Here is an 18436-nt window from a genome sequence, read left to right as displayed (position 1 = left end):
GTCCAGAGGCTGGAGGCGCTACCAGGAGACAGGCCAGTACACCAGGAGATGTGGAGGGGGGCCGTAGGAGGGCAACAACCCAGCAGCAGGACAGCTACCTCCGCCTTTGTGCAAGGAGGAACAGGAAGAGCACTGCCAGAGCTCTACAAAATGACCTCCAGCAGGCCACAAATGTGCATGTGTGTGCACAAACGGTTAGAAACCGACTCCATGAGGGTGGTATGAGGGCCTGACTTCCACAGATGGGGGTTGTTCTCACAGCCTAACACCGTGCAGGACGCTTGGCATTTGCCACAGAACACCAGGATTGGCAAAGTCGCCACTGGCGCCCTGTGCTCTTCACAGATGAAAGCAGGTTCACACTGAGCACATGTGACAGACGTGACAGAGTCTGGAGACGCTGTGGAGAGCGATCTGCTGCCTGCAACATCCTTCAGCAAGACCGGTTTTGCAGTGGGTCAGTAATGGTGTGGGGTGGCATTTCTTTGGAGGGCCGCACAGCCCTCCATGTGCTCGCCAGAGGTAGCCTGACTGCCATTAGGTACTGAGATGAGATCCTCAGACCCCTTGTGAGACCATATGCTGGTGCGGTTGGCCCTGGGTTCCTCCTAATGCAGGACAATGCCAGACCTCATGTGGCTGGAGTGTGTCAGCAGTTCCTGCAAGATGAAGGCATTGAAGCTATGGACTGGCCCGTCCGTTCCCCAGAACTGAATCCGATTGAGCACATCTGGGACATCATGTCTCGCTCCATCCACCAACGTCACGTTGCACCACAGACTGTCCAGGAGTTGGCGGATGCTTTAGTCCAGGTCTGGGAGGAGATCCCACAGGAGACCATCCGCAGCCTCATCAGGAGCATGCCCAGGCGTTGTATGGAGGTCATACAGACACGTGGAGGCCACACACAATACTGAGCCTCATTTTGACTTGTTTTAAGGACATTACATCAAAGTTGGATCAGCCTGTAGTGTGTTTTTCCACTTTAGTTTTGGGGGTAACTCCAAATCCAGGCCTCCATTGGTTAATAAATGTGATTTCCATTGATGATTTTTGTGTGATTTTGTTGTCAGCACATTCAGCTTTGTACAGAACAAAGTACTCAATGAGAATATTTCATTCATTCAGATCTAGGATGTGTTATTTGAGTGTTCCCTTTATTTTTTTGAGTAGTGTATTTGTAACATTTTTTCCAGATCACTTAATAATGAAGGATATGTGGTATCTTCTAACTTTGCATTTATAAAACAACTGAATAGTATTTAAAAAAAAAAAAAAAACTAATACTGCACATAGCCTTTCGGTTAATTTTCCTGACTTTTTTTTTTTTTTTTTTCTTTTAGGTTATTCCAGCCTGACTTTGGATTCCACTGGCACTAACTTGTTTGCTAGTTGTACTGACGATAATATCTATATGTTTAATGTAGCTGGATTAAAGAGTGACCCAGGTAAGTGAGAACATAAGTGATCTTGTGAGGTAATGAACACCACCTGATGGCAGCTGATCATGGACGGTCCTCCAGCTGGAGCCGCCATGACACTTGCAGGGCTGACTATGTGTAATTCCTCAGTACCCCCGTAGGAAAATTTACATGTTAACCCTTCAATCCCCCCCAGTTAAAGGGAACTGGTCAGCAGGGGTTCCGCCAAAGTAACGTCATCAGTGAAGTATCTCTATTGATTACTTCTATATTACAAATCTCAATCTCTTAATCGGCAAATTCTTGTGCAAATCGGCTTGCTGGGCCTTAGTCTGCACTTAAAGCTCTCCTGATTTTTTTCGCCTCCTGCCAGTGATTGACAGGTCACCCATCTGTGACCTTCCTCATCTGATGTCTCATGCAAGCGGCATACCAGGGGTAGCGCATGTGCAGTACCAGCCTGATGTTGCCATCTGCACATGTGCCACCACGGGTAGCACTGACACCTTTGCCAGGTGTCAGTCTCTGTGACCTGCTCCCCCGCCTGAGATCTTGCGCTGGCACGGTCATTCCTGCGGCGTATGCGCAGATGGGTATTCTAGCTCCTGCAATGGCATCAGGATGTTACTGCTTATGCATCGCCCCCGGAATGAGTGTGCCTGCCTGAGATGGTGGCCGTGGGGGAGCAGGTCTAAGTGACCTGTCAATCATTTGCCAGTGGATTAAGAAACACAGATTTGTAATATAGATGTATAGAAGAAATCCTAATTGCAGGTACTTCACTGTGATTATGATGCTTTGAGGTCAAAAAGCCTGATGACCTGTTTCCTTTTGGTAATTAATTTGCAACAAAGAATTGTGGAAAGTGTGTTTATATTCCACAAGTTTCACCCTTTGCATTACAAATGGTAAAATACACAGAGATCAAAGCAAATTGACACGCTGTGTGTTTATATAACGCAGGAAAGAGATTTAGGTTCATTTTATTCACAATGCTACTACAACAGAAAATGAATTGGCTGACATTGTAATAGTGGTTATAGTTACTTGGGTGACTGGGCGTTACTGACACCCCCTACTGCAAAGGCTATTTAAGATGACTTAAAGTACAGAAATGTTTTGTTTTTTTTATATAAATTAATATTATATAGGAAAATGAGAACTGCTGCTTTCTCCTCCTGGACTGATCTTTCATGCTTAACCGGTTCAGGACCGCCCACTGTACATAAACGTCGGCGCTGCCTGGGCTCTGTGCAGCGCCGACGTTTAAAAACGGTGGGTGGTCCTGCAGCGCTCAGGACCCCCAGGGTCCTGCTAGCGCTGCGGTACCGATTCAGAGCGATAGCTCTGACATGTGGCATCATGGGGACCTGATTGGATCAGGTCCCCATGATGTTAACCTGTTCCTATCTTCTAGATGCTGCAATCCATAGCGATCGCGGCATTTAAAAGATAGGGACAGCCGGTGGTCGGCGATCGGGACCCCCCACATACCTGTCAGCGGCGGGGATCCCGGTGCTGTGACCTCTGACATCATTGAGACCTGATTGGCTCAGGTCTCGATGATGTCAGCGTCACACCAGCCAATCAGAGAGATCACCAGGGAAGTTTGTTTTAGCAACAAACTTTCCCGGGCGATCTGCCTGATAAATGCAGTTTCTCCTCCGATCTCAGTGAGAGAGCAGAGGAGAAACAGTGTGACAAGAGCTGTCAGCCTTGCCACTGTAAAAGTAAAAAAAATAAAAAAGAAAAAAGAAAGTAAGAGTTAGGGTTAGTGAGTCTGTCAGTGAGTCTGTCAGTCAGATCTGTCAGTGAGTCTGTCAGTCAGATCTGTCAGTCAGTCAGTCAGTCAGTCAGTCAGTCAGTCAGTCAGTCAGTCAGGTCCCGTCCAGTCAGTCAGGTCCCGTCCAGTCAGTCAGTCAGTCAGTCAGGTCCCGTCCAGTCAGTCAGTCAGTCAGTCAGTCAGGTCCCGTCCAGTCAGTCAGTCAGTCAGTCAGTCAGTCAGTCAGTCAGTCAGGTCCCGTCCAGTCAGTCAGTCAGTCAGTCAGTCAGTCAGGTCCCGTCCAGTCAGTCAGGTCCCGTCCAGTCAGTCAGGTCCCGTCCAGTCAGTCAGTCAGTCAGGTCCCGTCCAGTCAGTCAGTCAGTCAGGTCCCGTCCAGTCAGTCAGGTCCCGTCCAGTCAGTCAGTCAGTCAGTCAGTCAGGTCCCGTCCAGTCAGTCAGTCAGTCAGTCAGTCAGGTCCCGTCCAGTCAGTCAGTCAGTCAGTCAGTCAGGTCCCGTCCAGTCAGTCAGTCAGTCAGTCAGGTCCCGTCCAGTCAGTCAGTCAGTCAGTCAGTCAGGTCCCGTCCAGTCAGTCAGTCAGTCAGTCAGTCAGGTCCCGTCCAGTCAGTCAGGTCCCGTCCAGTCAGTCAGTCAGTCAGTCAGTCAGGTCCCGTCCAGTCAGTCAGTCAGTCAGTCAGTCAGGTCCCGTCCAGTCAGTCAGGTCCCGTCCAGTCAGTCAGTCAGTCAGTCAGTCAGGTCCCGTCCAGTCAGGTCCCGTCCAGTCAGTCAGTCAGGTCCCGTCCAGTCAGTCAGTCAGTCAGTCAGTCAGGTCCCGTCCAGTCAGGTCCCGTCCAGTCAGTCAGTCAGGTCCCGTCCAGTCAGTCAGTCAGTCAGTCAGTCAGGTCCCGTCCAGTCAGTCAGTCAGTCAGTCAGTCAGGTCCCGTCCAGTCAGTCAGTCAGTCAGTCAGTCAGGTCCCGTCCAGTCAGTCAGTCAGTCAGTCAGTCAGTCAGTCAGTCAGGTCCCGTCCAGTCAGTCAGTCAGTCAGTCAGTCAGGTCCCGTCCAGTCAGTCAGTCAGTCAGTCAGTCAGGTCCCGTCCAGTCAGTCAGTCAGTCAGTCAGTCAGTCAGTCAGTCAGGTCCCGTCCAGTCAGTCAGTCAGTCAGTCAGGTCCCGTCCAGTCAGTCAGTCAGTCAGTCAGTCAGGTCCCGTCCAGTCAGTCAGTCAGTCAGTCAGTCAGTCAGTCAGTCAGGTCCCGTCCAGTCAGTCAGTCAGTCAGTCAGTCAGGTCCCGTCCAGTCAGTCAGTCAGTCAGTCAGTCAGTCAGTCAGTCAGGTCCCGTCCAGTCAGTCAGTCAGTCAGTCAGGTCCCGTCCAGTCAGTCAGTCAGTCAGTCAGGTCCCGTCCAGTCAGTCAGTCAGTCAGTCAGTCAGTCAGTCAGTCAGTCAGGTCCCGTCCAGTCAGTCAGTCAGTCAGTCAGGTCCCGTCCAGTCAGTCAGGTCCCGTCCAGTCAGTCAGGTCCCGTCCAGTCAGTCAGTCAGTCAGTCAGGTCCCGTCCAGTCAGTCAGTCAGTCAGTCAGTCAGGTCCCGTCCAGTCAGTCAGTCAGTCAGTCAGGTCCCGTCCAGTCAGTCAGTCAGTCAGTCAGTCAGGTCCCGTCCAGTCAGTCAGTCAGTCAGTCAGTCAGTCAGTCAGTCAGGTCCCGTCCAGTCAGTCAGTCAGTCAGGTCCCGTCCAGTCAGTCAGGTCCCGTCCAGTCAGTCAGGTCCCGTCCAGTCAGTCAGGTCCCGTCCAGTCAGTCAGGTCCCGTCCAGTCAGTCAGGTCCCGTCCAGTCAGTCAGTCAGTCAGTCAGGTCCCGTCCAGTCAGTCAGGTCCCGTCCAGTCAGTCAGTCAGTCAGTCAGTCAGGTCCCGTCCAGTCAGTCAGTCAGTCAGTCAGTCAGGTCCCGTCCAGTCAGTCAGGTCCCGTCCAGTCAGTCAGTCAGTCAGTCAGGTCCCGTCCAGTCAGTCAGTCAGTCAGTCAGTCAGGTCCCGTCCAGTCAGTCAGTCAGTCAGTCAGTCAGTCAGTCAGTCAGGTCCCGTCCAGTCAGTCAGTCAGTCAGTCAGGTCCCGTCCAGTCAGTCAGTCAGTCAGTCAGTCAGGTCCCGTCCAGTCAGTCAGTCAGTCAGTCAGTCAGTCAGTCAGTCAGGTCCCGTCCAGTCAGTCAGTCAGTCAGTCAGGTCCCGTCCAGTCAGTCAGTCAGTCAGTCAGGTCCCGTCCAGTCAGTCAGTCAGTCAGTCAGTCAGTCAGTCAGTCAGTCAGGTCCCGTCCAGTCAGTCAGTCAGTCAGTCAGGTCCCGTCCAGTCAGTCAGGTCCCGTCCAGTCAGTCAGTCAGGTCCCGTCCAGTCAGTCAGTCAGTCAGTCAGTCAGGTCCCGTCCAGTCAGTCAGTCAGTCAGTCAGTCAGTCAGTCAGTCAGGTCCCGTCCAGTCAGTCAGTCAGTCAGTCAGGTCCCGTCCAGTCAGTCAGTCAGTCAGTCAGTCAGGTCCCGTCCAGTCAGTCAGTCAGTCAGTCAGTCAGTCAGTCAGTCAGGTCCCGTCCAGTCAGTCAGTCAGTCAGTCAGGTCCCGTCCAGTCAGTCAGTCAGTCAGTCAGGTCCCGTCCAGTCAGTCAGTCAGTCAGTCAGTCAGTCAGTCAGTCAGTCAGTCAGGTCCCGTCCAGTCAGTCAGTCAGTCAGTCAGGTCCCGTCCAGTCAGTCAGGTCCCGTCCAGTCAGTCAGGTCCCGTCCAGTCAGTCAGTCAGTCAGTCAGGTCCCGTCCAGTCAGTCAGGTCCCGTCCAGTCAGTCAGGTCCCGTCCAGTCAGTCAGTCAGTCAGTCAGGTCCCGTCCAGTCAGTCAGTCAGTCAGTCAGTCAGGTCCCGTCCAGTCAGTCAGTCAGTCAGTCAGGTCCCGTCCAGTCAGTCAGTCAGTCAGGTCCCGTCCAGTCAGTCAGTCAGTCAGTCAGTCAGTCAGGTCCCGTCCAGTCAGTCAGTCAGTCAGTCAGTCAGTCAGTCAGTCAGGTCCCGTCCAGTCAGTCAGTCAGTCAGTCAGTCAGTCAGTCAGTCAGGTCCCGTCCAGTCAGTCAGGTCCCGTCCAGTCAGTCAGTCAGTCAGTCAGTCAGGTCCCGTCCAGTCAGTCAGTCAGTCAGTCAGGTCCCGTCCAGTCAGTCAGGTCCCGTCCAGTCAGTCAGGTCCCGTCCAGTCAGTCAGTCAGTCAGTCAGGTCCCGTCCAGTCAGTCAGTCAGTCAGTCAGTCAGGTCCCGTCCAGTCCAGTCAGTCAGTCAGTCAGTCAGTCAGTCAGGTCCCGTCCAGTCAGTCAGTCAGTCAGTCAGGTCCCGTCCAGTCAGTCAGTCAGTCAGTCAGGTCCCGTCCAGTCAGTCAGTCAGTCAGTCAGTCAGTCAGTCAGTCAGTCAGTCAGGTCCCGTCCAGTCAGTCAGTCAGGTCCCGTCCAGTCAGTCAGTCAGGTCCCGTCCAGTCAGTCAGGTCCCGTCCAGTCAGTCAGGTCCCGTCCAGTCAGTCAGTCAGTCAGGTCCCGTCCAGTCAGTCAGTCAGTCAGGTCCCGTCCAGTCAGTCAGGTCCCGTCCAGTCAGTCAGTCAGTCAGGTCCCGTCCAGTCAGTCAGGTCCCGTCCAGTCAGTCAGGTCCCGTCCAGTCAGTCAGTCAGTCAGTCAGGTCCCGTCCAGTCAGTCAGTCAGTCAGTCAGGTCCCGTCCAGTCAGTCAGTCAGTCAGTCAGGTCCCGTCCAGTCAGTCAGTCAGTCAGTCAGGTCCCGTCCAGTCAGTCAGTCAGTCAGGTCCCGTCCAGTCAGTCAGTCAGTCAGTCAGGTCCCGTCCAGTCAGTCAGTCAGTCAGTCAGTCAGGTCCCGTCCAGTCAGTCAGTCAGTCAGTCAGGTCCCGTCCAGTCAGTCAGTCAGTCAGTCAGGTCCCGTCCAGTCAGTCAGTCAGTCAGTCAGTCAGTCAGTCAGTCAGGTCCCGTCCAGTCAGTCAGTCAGTCAGTCAGGTCCCGTCCAGTCAGTCAGTCAGTCAGTCAGGTCCCGTCCAGTCAGTCAGGTCCCGTCCAGTCAGTCAGGTCCCGTCCAGTCAGTCAGTCAGTCAGTCAGGTCCCGTCCAGTCAGTCAGGTCCCGTCCAGTCAGTCAGGTCCCGTCCAGTCAGTCAGTCAGTCAGTCAGGTCCCGTCCAGTCAGTCAGTCAGTCAGTCAGTCAGGTCCCGTCCAGTCAGTCAGTCAGTCAGTCAGGTCCCGTCCAGTCAGTCAGTCAGTCAGGTCCCGTCCAGTCAGTCAGTCAGTCAGTCAGGTCCCGTCCAGTCAGTCAGTCAGTCAGTCAGGTCCCGTCCAGTCAGTCAGTCAGTCAGTCAGGTCCCGTCCAGTCAGTCAGTCAGTCAGTCAGGTCCCGTCCAGTCAGTCAGTCAGTCAGTCAGTCAGTCAGTCAGGTCCCGTCCAGTCAGTCAGTCAGTCAGTCAGTCAGTCAGTCAGTCAGTCAGTCAGTCAGTCAGGTCCCGTCCAGTCAGTCAGTCAGTCAGTCAGTCAGTCAGTCAGGTCCCGTCCAGTCAGTCAGGTCCCGTCCAGTCAGTCAGTCAGTCAGGTCCCGTCCAGTCAGTCAGTCAGTCAGTCAGTCAGGTCCCGTCCAGTCAGTCAGTCAGTCAGTCAGGTCCCGTCCAGTCAGTCAGTCAGTCAGGTCCCGTCCAGTCAGTCAGTCAGTCAGGTCCCGTCCAGTCAGTCAGTCAGTCAGTCAGTCAGGTCCCGTCCAGTCAGTCAGTCAGTCAGTCAGGTCCCGTCCAGTCAGTCAGTCAGTCAGTCAGTCAGGTCCCGTCCAGTCAGTCAGTCAGGTCCCGTCCAGTCAGTCAGTCAGTCAGTCAGTCAGGTCCCGTCCAGTCAGTCAGTCAGTCAGTCAGGTCCCGTCCAGTCAGTCAGTCAGTCAGTCAGTCAGGTCCCGTCCAGTCAGTCAGTCAGTCAGGTCCCGTCCAGTCAGTCAGGTCCCGTCCAGTCAGTCAGTCAGTCAGGTCCCGTCCAGTCAGTCAGGTCCCGTCCAGTCAGTCAGTCAGTCAGGTCCCGTCCAGTCAGTCAGGTCCCGTCCAGTCAGTCAGGTCCCGTCCAGTCAGTCAGGTCCCGTCCAGTCAGTCAGGGTCCCGTCCAGTCAGTCAGGTCCCGTCCAGTCAGTCAGTCAGTCAGTCAGGTCCCGTCCAGTCAGTCAGTCAGTCAGGTCCCGTCCAGTCAGTCAGTCAGTCAGTCAGGTCCCGTCCAGTCAGTCAGTCAGTCAGTCAGTCAGTCAGTCAGTCAGGTCCCGTCCAGTCAGTCAGTCAGTCAGTCAGTCAGGTCCCGTCCAGTCAGTCAGTCAGTCAGTCAGTCAGGTCCCGTCCAGTCAGTCAGTCAGTCAGTCAGTCAGTCAGTCAGGTCCCGTCCAGTCAGTCAGTCAGTCAGGTCCCGTCCAGTCAGTCAGTCAGTCAGTCAGTCAGTCAGTCAGGTCCCGTCCAGTCAGTCAGGTCCCGTCCAGTCAGTCAGTCAGGTCCCGTCCAGTCAGTCAGGTCCCGTCCAGTCAGTCAGGTCCCGTCCAGTCAGTCAGTCAGTCAGTCAGGTCCCGTCCAGTCAGTCAGTCAGTCAGTCAGTCAGTCAGTCAGGTCCCGTCCAGTCAGTCAGGTCCCGTCCAGTCAGTCAGGTCCCGTCCAGTCAGTCAGTCAGTCAGGTCCCGTCCAGTCAGTCAGGTCCCGTCCAGTCAGTCAGGTCCCGTCCAGTCAGTCAGTCAGTCAGTCAGGTCCCGTCCAGTCAGTCAGTCAGTCAGTCAGTCAGGTCCCGTCCAGTCAGTCAGTCAGTCAGTCAGGTCCCGTCCAGTCAGTCAGTCAGTCAGGTCCCGTCCAGTCAGTCAGTCAGTCAGTCAGTCAGGTCCCGTCCAGTCAGTCAGTCAGTCAGTCAGTCAGGTCCCGTCCAGTCAGTCAGTCAGTCAGTCAGGTCCCGTCCAGTCAGTCAGTCAGTCAGTCAGTCAGGTCCCGTCCAGTCAGTCAGTCAGTCAGTCAGGTCCCGTCCAGTCAGTCAGTCAGTCAGTCAGGTCCCGTCCAGTCAGTCAGTCAGTCAGTCAGGTCCCGTCCAGTCAGTCAGTCAGTCAGTCAGGTCCCGTCCAGTCAGTCAGTCAGTCAGGTCCCGTCCAGTCAGTCAGTCAGTCAGTCAGTCAGTCAGTCAGGTCCCGTCCAGTCAGTCAGTCAGTCAGTCAGTCAGTCAGGTCCCGTCCAGTCAGTCAGGTCCCGTCCAGTCAGTCAGTCAGTCAGGTCCCGTCCAGTCAGTCAGTCAGTCAGTCAGGTCCCGTCCAGTCAGTCAGTCAGTCAGTCAGTCAGGTCCCGTCCAGTCAGTCAGTCAGTCAGTCAGTCAGGTCCCGTCCAGTCAGTCAGTCAGTCAGGTCCCGTCCAGTCAGTCAGTCAGTCAGGTCCCGTCCAGTCAGTCAGTCAGTCAGGTCCCGTCCAGTCAGTCAGTCAGTCAGTCAGTCAGTCAGGTCCCGTCCAGTCAGTCAGTCAGTCAGTCAGTCAGTCAGTCAGTCAGTCAGGTCCCGTCCAGTCAGTCAGTCAGTCAGTCAGTCAGTCAGTCAGTCAGGTCCCGTCCAGTCAGTCAGGTCCCGTCCAGTCAGTCAGTCAGTCAGTCAGTCAGTCAGGTCCCGTCCAGTCAGTCAGTCAGGTCCCGTCCAGTCAGTCAGTCAGGTCCCGTCCAGTCAGTCAGGTCCCGTCCAGTCAGTCAGTCAGGTCCCGTCCAGTCAGTCAGTCAGTCAGGTCCCGTCCAGTCAGTCAGGTCCCGTCCAGTCAGTCAGGTCCCGTCCAGTCAGTCAGTCAGTCAGGTCCCGTCCAGTCAGTCAGGTCCCGTCCAGTCAGTCAGTCAGTCAGGTCCCGTCCAGTCAGTCAGGTCCCGTCCAGTCAGTCAGGTCCCGTCCAGTCAGTCAGGTCCCGTCCAGTCAGTCAGGTCCCGTCCAGTCAGTCAGGTCCCGTCCAGTCAGTCAGTCAGTCAGTCAGGTCCCGTCCAGTCAGTCAGTCAGTCAGTCAGGTCCCGTCCAGTCAGTCAGTCAGTCAGTCAGTCAGGTCCCGTCCAGTCAGTCAGTCAGTCAGTCAGTCAGGTCCCGTCCAGTCAGTCAGTCAGTCAGTCAGTCAGTCAGGTCCCGTCCAGTCAGTCAGTCAGTCAGGTCCCGTCCAGTCAGTCAGTCAGTCAGTCAGTCAGGTCCCGTCCAGTCAGTCAGTCAGTCAGTCAGTCAGTCAGTCAGTCAGTCAGGTCCCGTCCAGTCAGTCAGTCAGTCAGTCAGGTCCCGTCCAGTCAGTCAGTCAGTCAGTCAGTCAGTCAGTCAGGTCCCGTCCAGTCAGTCAGTCAGTCAGGTCCCGTCAGTCAGTCAGTCAGTCAGTCAGTCAGTCAGTCAGTCAGTCAGTCAGTCAGTCAGGTCCCGTCCAGTCAGTCAGGTCCCGTCCAGTCAGTCAGGTCCCGTCCAGTCAGTCAGGTCCCGTCCAGTCAGTCAGTCAGTCAGTCAGTCCAGTCAGGGTCCCGTCCAGTCAGTCAGTCAGTCAGTCAGTCAGGTCCCGTCCAGTCAGTCAAGGTCCCGTCCAGTCAGTCAGGTCCCGTCCAGTCAGTCAGGTCCCGTCCAGTCAGTCAGGTCCCGTCCAGTCAGTCAGGTCCCGTCCAGTCAGTCAGTCAGTCAGTCAGGTCCCGTCCTCAGTCAGTCAGTCAGGTCCCGTCCAGTCAGTCAGGTCCCGTCCAGTCAGTCAGGTCCCGTCCAGTCAGTCAGTCAGTCAGTCAGGTCCCGTCCAGTCAGTCAGGTCCCGTCCAGTCAGTCAGTCAGTCAGTCAGGTCCCGTCCAGTCAGTCAGGTCCCGTCCAGTCAGTCAGTCAGTCAGTCAGGTCCCGTCCAGTCAGTCAGGTCCCGTCCAGTCAGTCAGGTCCCGTCCAGTCAGTCAGTCAGTCAGTCCCGCCAGTCAGTCAGGTCCCGTCCAGTCAGTCAGGTCCGTCCAGTCAGTCAGGTCCCGTCCAGTCAGTCAGGTCCCGTCCAGTCAGTCAGGTCCCGTCCAGTCAGTCAGGTCCCGTCCAGTCAGTCAGGTCCCGTCCAGTCAGTCAGGTCCCGTCCAGTCAGTCAGTCAGTCAGTCAGGTCCCGTCCAGTCAGTCAGGTCCCGTCCAGTCAGTCAGTCAGTCAGTCAGGTCCCGTCCAGTCAGTCAGGTCCCGTCCAGTCAGTCAGGTCCCGTCAGTCAGTCAGTCAGTCAGTCAGGTCCCGTCAGTCAGTCAGGTCCCGTCCAGTCAGTCAGTCAGTCAGTCAGGTCCCGTCCAGTCAGTCAGGTCCCGTCCAGTCAGTCAGTCAGTCAGTCAGTCCCGTCCAGTCAGTCAGGTCCCGTCCAGTCAGTCAGTCAGGTCCCGTCCAGTCAGTCAGTCAGTCAGTCAGGTCCCGTCCAGTCAGTCAGGTCCCGTCCAGTCAGTCAGTCAGTCAGTCAGGTCCCGTCCAGTCAGTCAGGTCCCGTCCAGTCAGTCAGTCAGTCAGTCAGGTCCCGTCCAGTCAGTCAGGTCCCGTCCAGTCAGTCAGTCAGTCAGTCAGGTCCCGTCCAGTCAGTCAGGTCCCGTCCAGTCAGTCAGTCAGTCAGTCAGGTCCCGTCCAGTCAGTCAGGAGGTCCCGTCCAGTCAGTCAGGTCCCGTCCAGTCAGTCAGGTCCCGTCCAGTCAGTCAGGTCCCGTCCAGTCAGTCAGGTCCCGTCCAGTCAGTCAGGTCCCGTCCAGTCAGTCAGGTCCCGTCCAGTCAGTCAGGTCCCGTCCAGTCAGTCAGGTCCCGTCCAGTCAGTCAGGTCCCGTCCAGTCAGTCAGGTCCCGTCCAGTCAGTCAGGTCCCGTCCAGTCAGTCAGGTCCCGTCCAGTCAGTCAGGTCCCGTCCAGTCAGTCAGGTCCCGTCCAGTCAGTCAGGTCCCGTCCAGTCAGTCAGGTCCCGTCCAGTCAGTCAGGTCCCGTCCAGTCAGTCAGGTCCCGTCCAGTCAGTCAGGTCCCGTCCAGTCAGTCAGGTCCCGTCCAGTCAGTCAGGTCCCGTCCAGTCAGTCAGGTCCCGTCCAGTCAGTCAGGTCCCGTCCAGTCAGTCAGGTCCCGTCCAGTCAGTCAGGTCCCGTCCAGTCAGTCAGGTCCCGTCCAGTCAGTCAGGTCCCGTCCAGTCAGTCAGGTCCCGTCCAGTCAGTCAGGTCCCGTCGCAGTCAGTCAGGTCCCGTCCAGTCAGTCAGGTCCCGTCCAGTCAGTCAGGTCCCGTCCAGTCAGTCAGGTCCCGTCCAGTCAGTCAGGTCCCGTCCAGTCAGTCAGGTCCCGTCCAGTCAGTCAGGTCCCGTCCAGTCAGTCAGGTCCCGTCCAGTCAGTCAGGTCCCGTCCAGTCAGTCAGGTCCCGTCCAGTCAGTCAGGTCCCGTCCAGTCAGTCAGGTCCCGTCCAGTCAGTCAGTCAGGTCCCGTCCAGTCAGTCAGTCAGGTCCGTCCAGTCAGTCAGTCAGGTCCCGTCCAGTCAGTCAGTCAGGTCCCGTCCAGTCAGTCAGTCAGGTCCCGTCCAGTCAGTCAGTCAGGTCCCCGTCCAGTCAGTCAGGTCCCGTCCAGTCAGTCAGGTCCCGTCCAGTCAGTCAGGTCCCGTCCAGTCAGTCAGGTCCCGTCCAGTCAGTCAGGTCCCGTCCAGTCAGTCAGGTCCCGTCCAGTCAGTCAGGTCCCGTCCAGTCAGTCAGGTCCCGTCCAGTCAGTCAGGTCCCGTCCAGTCAGTCAGGTCCCGTCCAGTCAGTCAGGTCCCGTCCAGTCAGTCAGGTCCCGTCCAGTCAGTCAGTCAGTCAGTCAGTCAGTCAGTCAGGTCAGGTCCCGTCCAGTCAGTCAGTCAGTCAGTCAGTCAGTCAGGTCCCGTCCAGTCAGTCAGGTCCCGTCCAGTCAGTCAGGTCCCGTCCAGTCAGTCAGGTCCCGTCCAGTCAGTCAGTCAGTCAGTCAGTCAGTCAGTCAGTCAGTCAGTCAGTCAGGTCCCGTCCAGTCAGTCAGGGTCCCGTCCAGTCAGTCAGGTCCCGTCCAGTCAGTCAGGTCCCGTCCAGTCAGTCAGTCCCGTCCAGTCAGTCAGGTCCCGTCCAGTCAGTCAGGTCCCGTCCAGTCAGTCAGTCAGTCAGTCAGTCAGGTCCCGTCCAGTCAGTCAGTCAGTCAGGTCCCGTCCGTCAGTCAGGTCCCGTCCAGTCAGTCAGTCAGTCAGGTCCCGTCCAGTCAGTCAGTCAGTCAGGTCCCGTCAGTCAGTCAGTCAGTCAGGTCGCCGTCCAGTCAGTCAGTCAGTCAGTCAGTCAGTCAGTCAGTCAGTCAGGTCCCGTCCAGTCAGTCAGTCAGTCAGTCAGGTCCCGTCAGTCAGTCAGTCAGTCAGTCAGTCAGGTCCCGTCCAGTCAGTCAGTCAGTCAGTCAGTCAGTCAGTCAGGTCCCGTCCAGTCAGTCAGTCAGTCAGTCAGGTCCCGTCCAGTCAGTCAGGTCCCGTCCAGTCAGTCAGTCAGTCAGTCAGTCAGTCAGGTCAGGTCCCGTCCAGTCAGTCAGTCAGTCAGTCAGTCAGGTCCCGTCCAGTCAGTCAGTCAGTCAGTCAGTCAGGTCCCGTCCAGTCAGTCAGTCAGTCAGTCAGTCAGTCAGTCAGGTCAGGTCTCCGTCCAGTCAGTCAGTCAGTCAGTCAGTCAGGTCCCGTCCAGTCAGTCAGTCAGTCAGTCAGTCAGGTCCGTCCAGTCAGTCAGTCAGTCAGTCAGTCAGTCAGGTCCCGTCCAGTCAGTCAGTCAGTCAGTCAGTCAGTCAGTCAGGTCCCGTCCAGTCAGTCAGTCAGTCAGTCAGTCAGTCAGTCAGGTCCCGTCCAGTCAGTCAGTCAGTCAGTCAGTCAGGTCCCGTCCAGTCAGTCAGTCAGTCAGGTCCCGTCCATCATCAGTCAGTCAGTCCAGTCGTCCGTCCAGTCAGTCAGTCAGTCAGTCAGTCAGTCAGTCAGGTCCCGTCCAGTCAGTCAGTCAGTCAGGTCCCGTCCGTCAGTCAGGTCCCGTCCAGTCAGTCAGTCAGTCAGGTCCCGTCCGTCAGTCAGGTCCCGTCCAGTCAGTCAGTCAGTCAGGTCCCGTCCGTCAGTCAGGTCCCGTCCAGTCAGTCAGTCAGTCAGGTCCCGTCCGTCAGTCAGGTCCCGTCCAGTCAGTCAGTCAGTCAGTCAGTCAGTCAGTCAGTCAGGTCCCGTCCAGTCAGTCAGTCAGTCAGTCAGTCAGTCAGTCAGGTCCCGTCCAGTCAGTCAGTCAGTCAGTCAGTCAGTCAGTCAGGTCCCGTCCAGTCAGTCAGTCAGTCAGTCAGTCAGTCAGGTCCCGTCCAGTCAGTCAGTCAGTCAGTCAGTCAGTCAGTCAGGTCCCGTCCAGTCAGTCAGTCAGTCAGGTCCCGTCCGTCAGTCAGGTCCCGTCCAGTCAGTCAGTCAGTCAGGTCCCGTCCGTCAGTCAGGTCCCGTCCAGTCAGTCAGTCAGTCAGTCAGTCAGTCAGTCAGTCAGTCAGTCAGTCAGTCAGTCAGTCAGGTCCCGTCCAGTCAGTCAGTCAGTCAGTCAGTCAGGTCCCGTCCAGTCAGTCAGTCAGTCAGTCAGTCAGGTCCCGTCCAGTCAGTCAGTCAGTCAGTCAGTCAGTCAGTCAGTCAGGTCCCGTCCAGTCAGTCAGTCAGTCAGTCAGGTCCCGTCCAGTCAGTCAGGTCCCGTCCAGTCAGTCAGGTCCCGTCCAGTCAGTCAGTCAGTCCAGTCAGTCAGGTCAGGTCCCGTCCAGTCAGTCAGTCAGTCAGTCAGTCAGTCAGGGTCCCGTCCAGTCAGTCAGTCAGTCAGTCAGGTCCCGTCCAGTCAGTCAGTCAGTCAGTCAGTCAGGTCCCGTCCAGTCAGTCAGTCAGTCAGTCAGTCAGGTCCCGTCCAGTCAGTCAGTCAGTCAGGTCCCGTCCAGTCAGTCAGTCAGTCAGTCAGTCAGTCAGGTCCCGTCCAGTCAGTCAGGTCCCGTCCAGTCAGTCAGGTCCCGTCCAGTCAGTCAGGTCCCGTCCAGTCAGTCAGGTCCCGTCCAGTCAGTCAGGTCCCGTCCAGTCAGTCAGGTCCCGTCCAGTCAGTCAGTCCCGTCCAGTCAGTCAGGTCCCGTCCAGTCAGTCAGGTCCCGTCCAGTCAGTCAGTCAGTCAGGTCCCGTCCAGTCAGTCAGTCAGTCAGTCAGGTCCGTCCAGTCAGTCAGGTCCCGTCCAGTCAGTCAGTCAGTCAGTCAGTCAGTCAGGTCAGGTCCCGTCCAGTCAGTCAGTCAGTCAGTCAGTCAGTCAGGTCCCGTCCAGTCAGTCAGGTCCCGTCCAGTCAGTCAGGTCCCGTCCAGTCAGTCAGGTCCCGTCCAGTCAGTCAGTCAGTCAGTCAGTCAGGTCCCGTCCAGTCAGTCAGTCAGTCAGGTCCCGTCCGTCAGTCAGGTCCCGTCCAGTCAGTCAGTCAGTCAGGTCCGTCCGTCAGTCAGGTCCCGTCCAGTCAGTCAGTCAGTCCAGTCAGTCAGTCAGTCAGTCAGTCAGGTCCCGTCCAGTCAGTCAGTCAGTCAGTCAGTCAGGTCCCGTCCAGTCAGTCAGTCAGTCAGTCAGTCAGGTCCCGTCCAGTCAGTCAGTCAGTCAGTCAGTCAGTCAGTCAGGTCCCGTCCAGTCAGTCAGTCAGTCAGTCAGGTCCCGTCCAGTCAGTCAGTCCGTCCAGTCAGTCAGGTCCCGTCCAGTCAGTCAGTCAGTCAGTCAGTCAGGTCCCGTCCAGTCAGTCAGTCAGTCAGTCAGTCAGGTCCCGTCCAGTCAGTCAGTCAGTCAGTCAGGTCAGGTCCCGTCCAGTCAGTCAGTCAGTCAGTCAGTCAGTCAGGTCCCGTCCAGTCAGTCAGTCAGTCAGGGTCAGGTCCCGTCCAGTCAGTCAGTCAGTCAGGTCAGGTCCCGTCCAGTCAGTCAGTCAGTCAGGTCAGGTCCCGTCCAGTCAGTCAGTCAGTCAGGTCAGGTCCCGTCCAGTCAGTCAGTCAGTCAGTCAGGTCCCGTCCAGTCAGTCAGTCAGTCAGTCAGGTCCCGTCCAGTCAGTCAGTCAGTCAGTCAGGTCCCGTCCAGTCAGTCAGTCAGTCAGTCAGTCAGGTCCCGTCCAGTCAGTCAGTCAGTCAGTCAGTCAGGTCCCGTCCAGTCAGTCAGTCAGTCAGGTCCCGTCCAGTCAGTCAGTCAGTCAGGTCCCGTCCAGTCAGTCAGTCAGTCAGTCAGTCAGTCAGTCAGGTCCCGTCCAGTCAGTCAGTCAGTCAGTCAGGTCAGGTCCCGTCCTCAGTCAGTCAGTCAGTCAGTCAGTCAGGTCCCGTCCAGTCAGTCAGTCAGTCAGTCAGTCAGTCAGGTCCCGTCCAGTCAGTCAGTCAGTCAGTCAGTCAGTCAGTCAGTCAGTCAGTCAGTCAGTCAGTCAGGTCCCGTCCAGTCAGTCAGTCAGTCAGGTCAGGTCCCGTCCAGTCAGTCAGTCAGTCAGGTCAGGTCCCGTCCAGTCAGTCAGTCAGTCAGGTCAGGTCCCGTCCAGTCAGTCAGTCAGGTCAGGTCCCGTCCAGTCAGTCAGTCAGTCAGTCAGGTCCCGTCAGTCAGTCAGTCAGTCAGTCAGGTCCCGTCCAGTCAGTCAGTCAGTCAGTCAGGTCCCGTCCAGTCAGTCAGTCAGTCAGTCAGTCAGGGTCCCGTCCAGTCAGTCAGTCAGTCAGTCAGTCAGGTCCCGTCCGTCAGTCAGTCAGTCAGGTCAGTCAGTCAGTCAGTCAGTCAGGTCCCGTCCAGTCAGTCAGTCAGTCAGTCAGTCAGTCAGTCAGGTCCCGTCCAGTCAGTCAGTCAGTCAGTCAGTCAGTCAGTCAGTCCCGTCCAGTCAGTCAGTCAGTCAGGTCCGTCCGTCAGTCAGGTCCCGTCCAGTCAGTCAGTCAGTCAGGTCCCGTCCGTCAGTCAGGTCCCGTCCAGTCAGTCAGTCAGTCAGTCAGTCAGTCAGGTCCAGTCAGTCAGTCAGGTCCCGTCCAGTCAGTCAGTCAGTCAGGTCCCGTCCAGTCAGTCAGGTCCCGTCCAGTCAGTCAGTCAGTCAGTCAGTCAGTCAGTCAGGTCCAGTCCAGTCAGTCAGGTCCCGTCCAGTCAGTCAGTCAGTCAGGTCCCGTCCAGTCAGTCAGTCAGTCAGGTCAGGTCCCGTCCAGGTCAGTCAGTCAGTCAGTCAGTCAGTCAGGTCCCGTCCAGTCAGTCAGTCAGTCAGTCAGGTCCCGTCCAGTCAGTCAGGTCCAGTCAGTCAGGTCCGTCCAGTCAGTCAGTCAGTCAGTCAGTCAGTCAGTCAGGTCAGGTCCCGTCCAGTCAGTCAGTCAGTCAGTCAGTCAGTCAGGTCCCGTCCAGTCAGTCAGTCAGTCAGTCAGTCAGTCAGTCAGGTCCAGTCAGTCAGTCAGTCAGTCAGTCAGGTCCCGTCCAGTCAGTCAGTCAGTCAGGTCAGGTCCCGTCCAGTCAGTCAGTCAGTCAGTCAGTCAGGTCCCGTCCAGTCAGTCAGTCAGTCAGTCAGTCAGTCAGGTCCCGTCCAGTCAGTCAGTCAGTCAGTCAGGTCAGGTCCCGTCCAGTCAGTCAGTCAGTCAGGTCAGTCAGGTCCCGTCCAGTCAGTCAGTCAGTCAGTCAGTCAGGTCCCGTCCAGTCAGTCAGTCAGTCAGTCAGGTCCGTCCAGTCAGTCAGTCAGTCAGTCAGTCAGTCAGGTCCCGTCCAGTCAGTCAGTCAGTCAGGTCAGGTCCCGTCCAGTCAGTCAGTCAGTCAGGTCAGTCAGGTCCCGTCCAGTCAGTCAGTCAGTCAGTCAGTCAGTCAGTCAGGTCCCGTCCAGTCAGTCAGGTCCCGTCCAGTCAGTCAGTCAGTCAGTCAGTCAGTCAGGTCCGTCCAGTCAGTCAGTCAGTCAGTCAGGTCCCGTCCAGTCAGTCAGTCAGTCAGTCAGTCAGTCAGTCAGGTCCCGTCCAGTCAGTCAGTCAGTCAGTCAGTCAGTCAGGTCCCGTCCAGTCAGTCAGTCAGTCAGTCAGTCAGGTCCCGTCCAGTCAGTCAGTCAGTCAGTCAGGTCCCGTTCCAGTCAGTCAGTCAGTCAGTCCAGTCAGGTCCCGTCCAGTCAGTCAGTCAGTCAGTCAGTCAGTCAGTCAGGTCCCGTCAGTCAGTCAGTCAGGTCCCGTCCAGTCAGTCAGTCAGTCAGTCCGTCAGTCAGTCAGGTCCCGTCCAGTCAGTCAGTCAGTCAGGTCCCGTCCGTCAGTCAGGTCCCGTCCAGTCAGTCAGTCAGTCAGGTCCCGTCCGTCAGTCAGGCAGTCAGT

The 18436-nt window shown here is 56.7% G+C and overlaps 1 protein-coding gene across 1 annotated transcript in view; it reads left to right on the top strand.

Moving 5' to 3' along the window:
- DTL (denticleless E3 ubiquitin protein ligase homolog) overlaps positions 1 to 18436 on the top strand; it is a 59207-nt gene that overhangs the window by 10028 nt on the left and 30743 nt on the right. The window contains exon 10 of the mRNA XM_073671984.1: positions 1344 to 1448. Coding sequence (XP_073528085.1) covers positions 1344 to 1448 — 105 coding nt within the window. The remainder of the gene's footprint in view (positions 1 to 1343; positions 1449 to 18436) is intronic.

The sequence above is a fragment of the Phyllobates terribilis genome, unplaced genomic scaffold (assembly GCF_046119375.1).
Source record: "Phyllobates terribilis strain yellow unplaced genomic scaffold, ASM4611937v1 Scaffold_3__8_contigs__length_932513732, whole genome shotgun sequence".
Classification (NCBI taxonomy): domain Eukaryota; kingdom Metazoa; phylum Chordata; class Amphibia; order Anura; family Dendrobatidae; genus Phyllobates; species Phyllobates terribilis.
The sequence above is the reverse complement of the archived record's forward strand: the minus strand, read 5'-3'. Positions and strand labels throughout refer to the sequence as shown.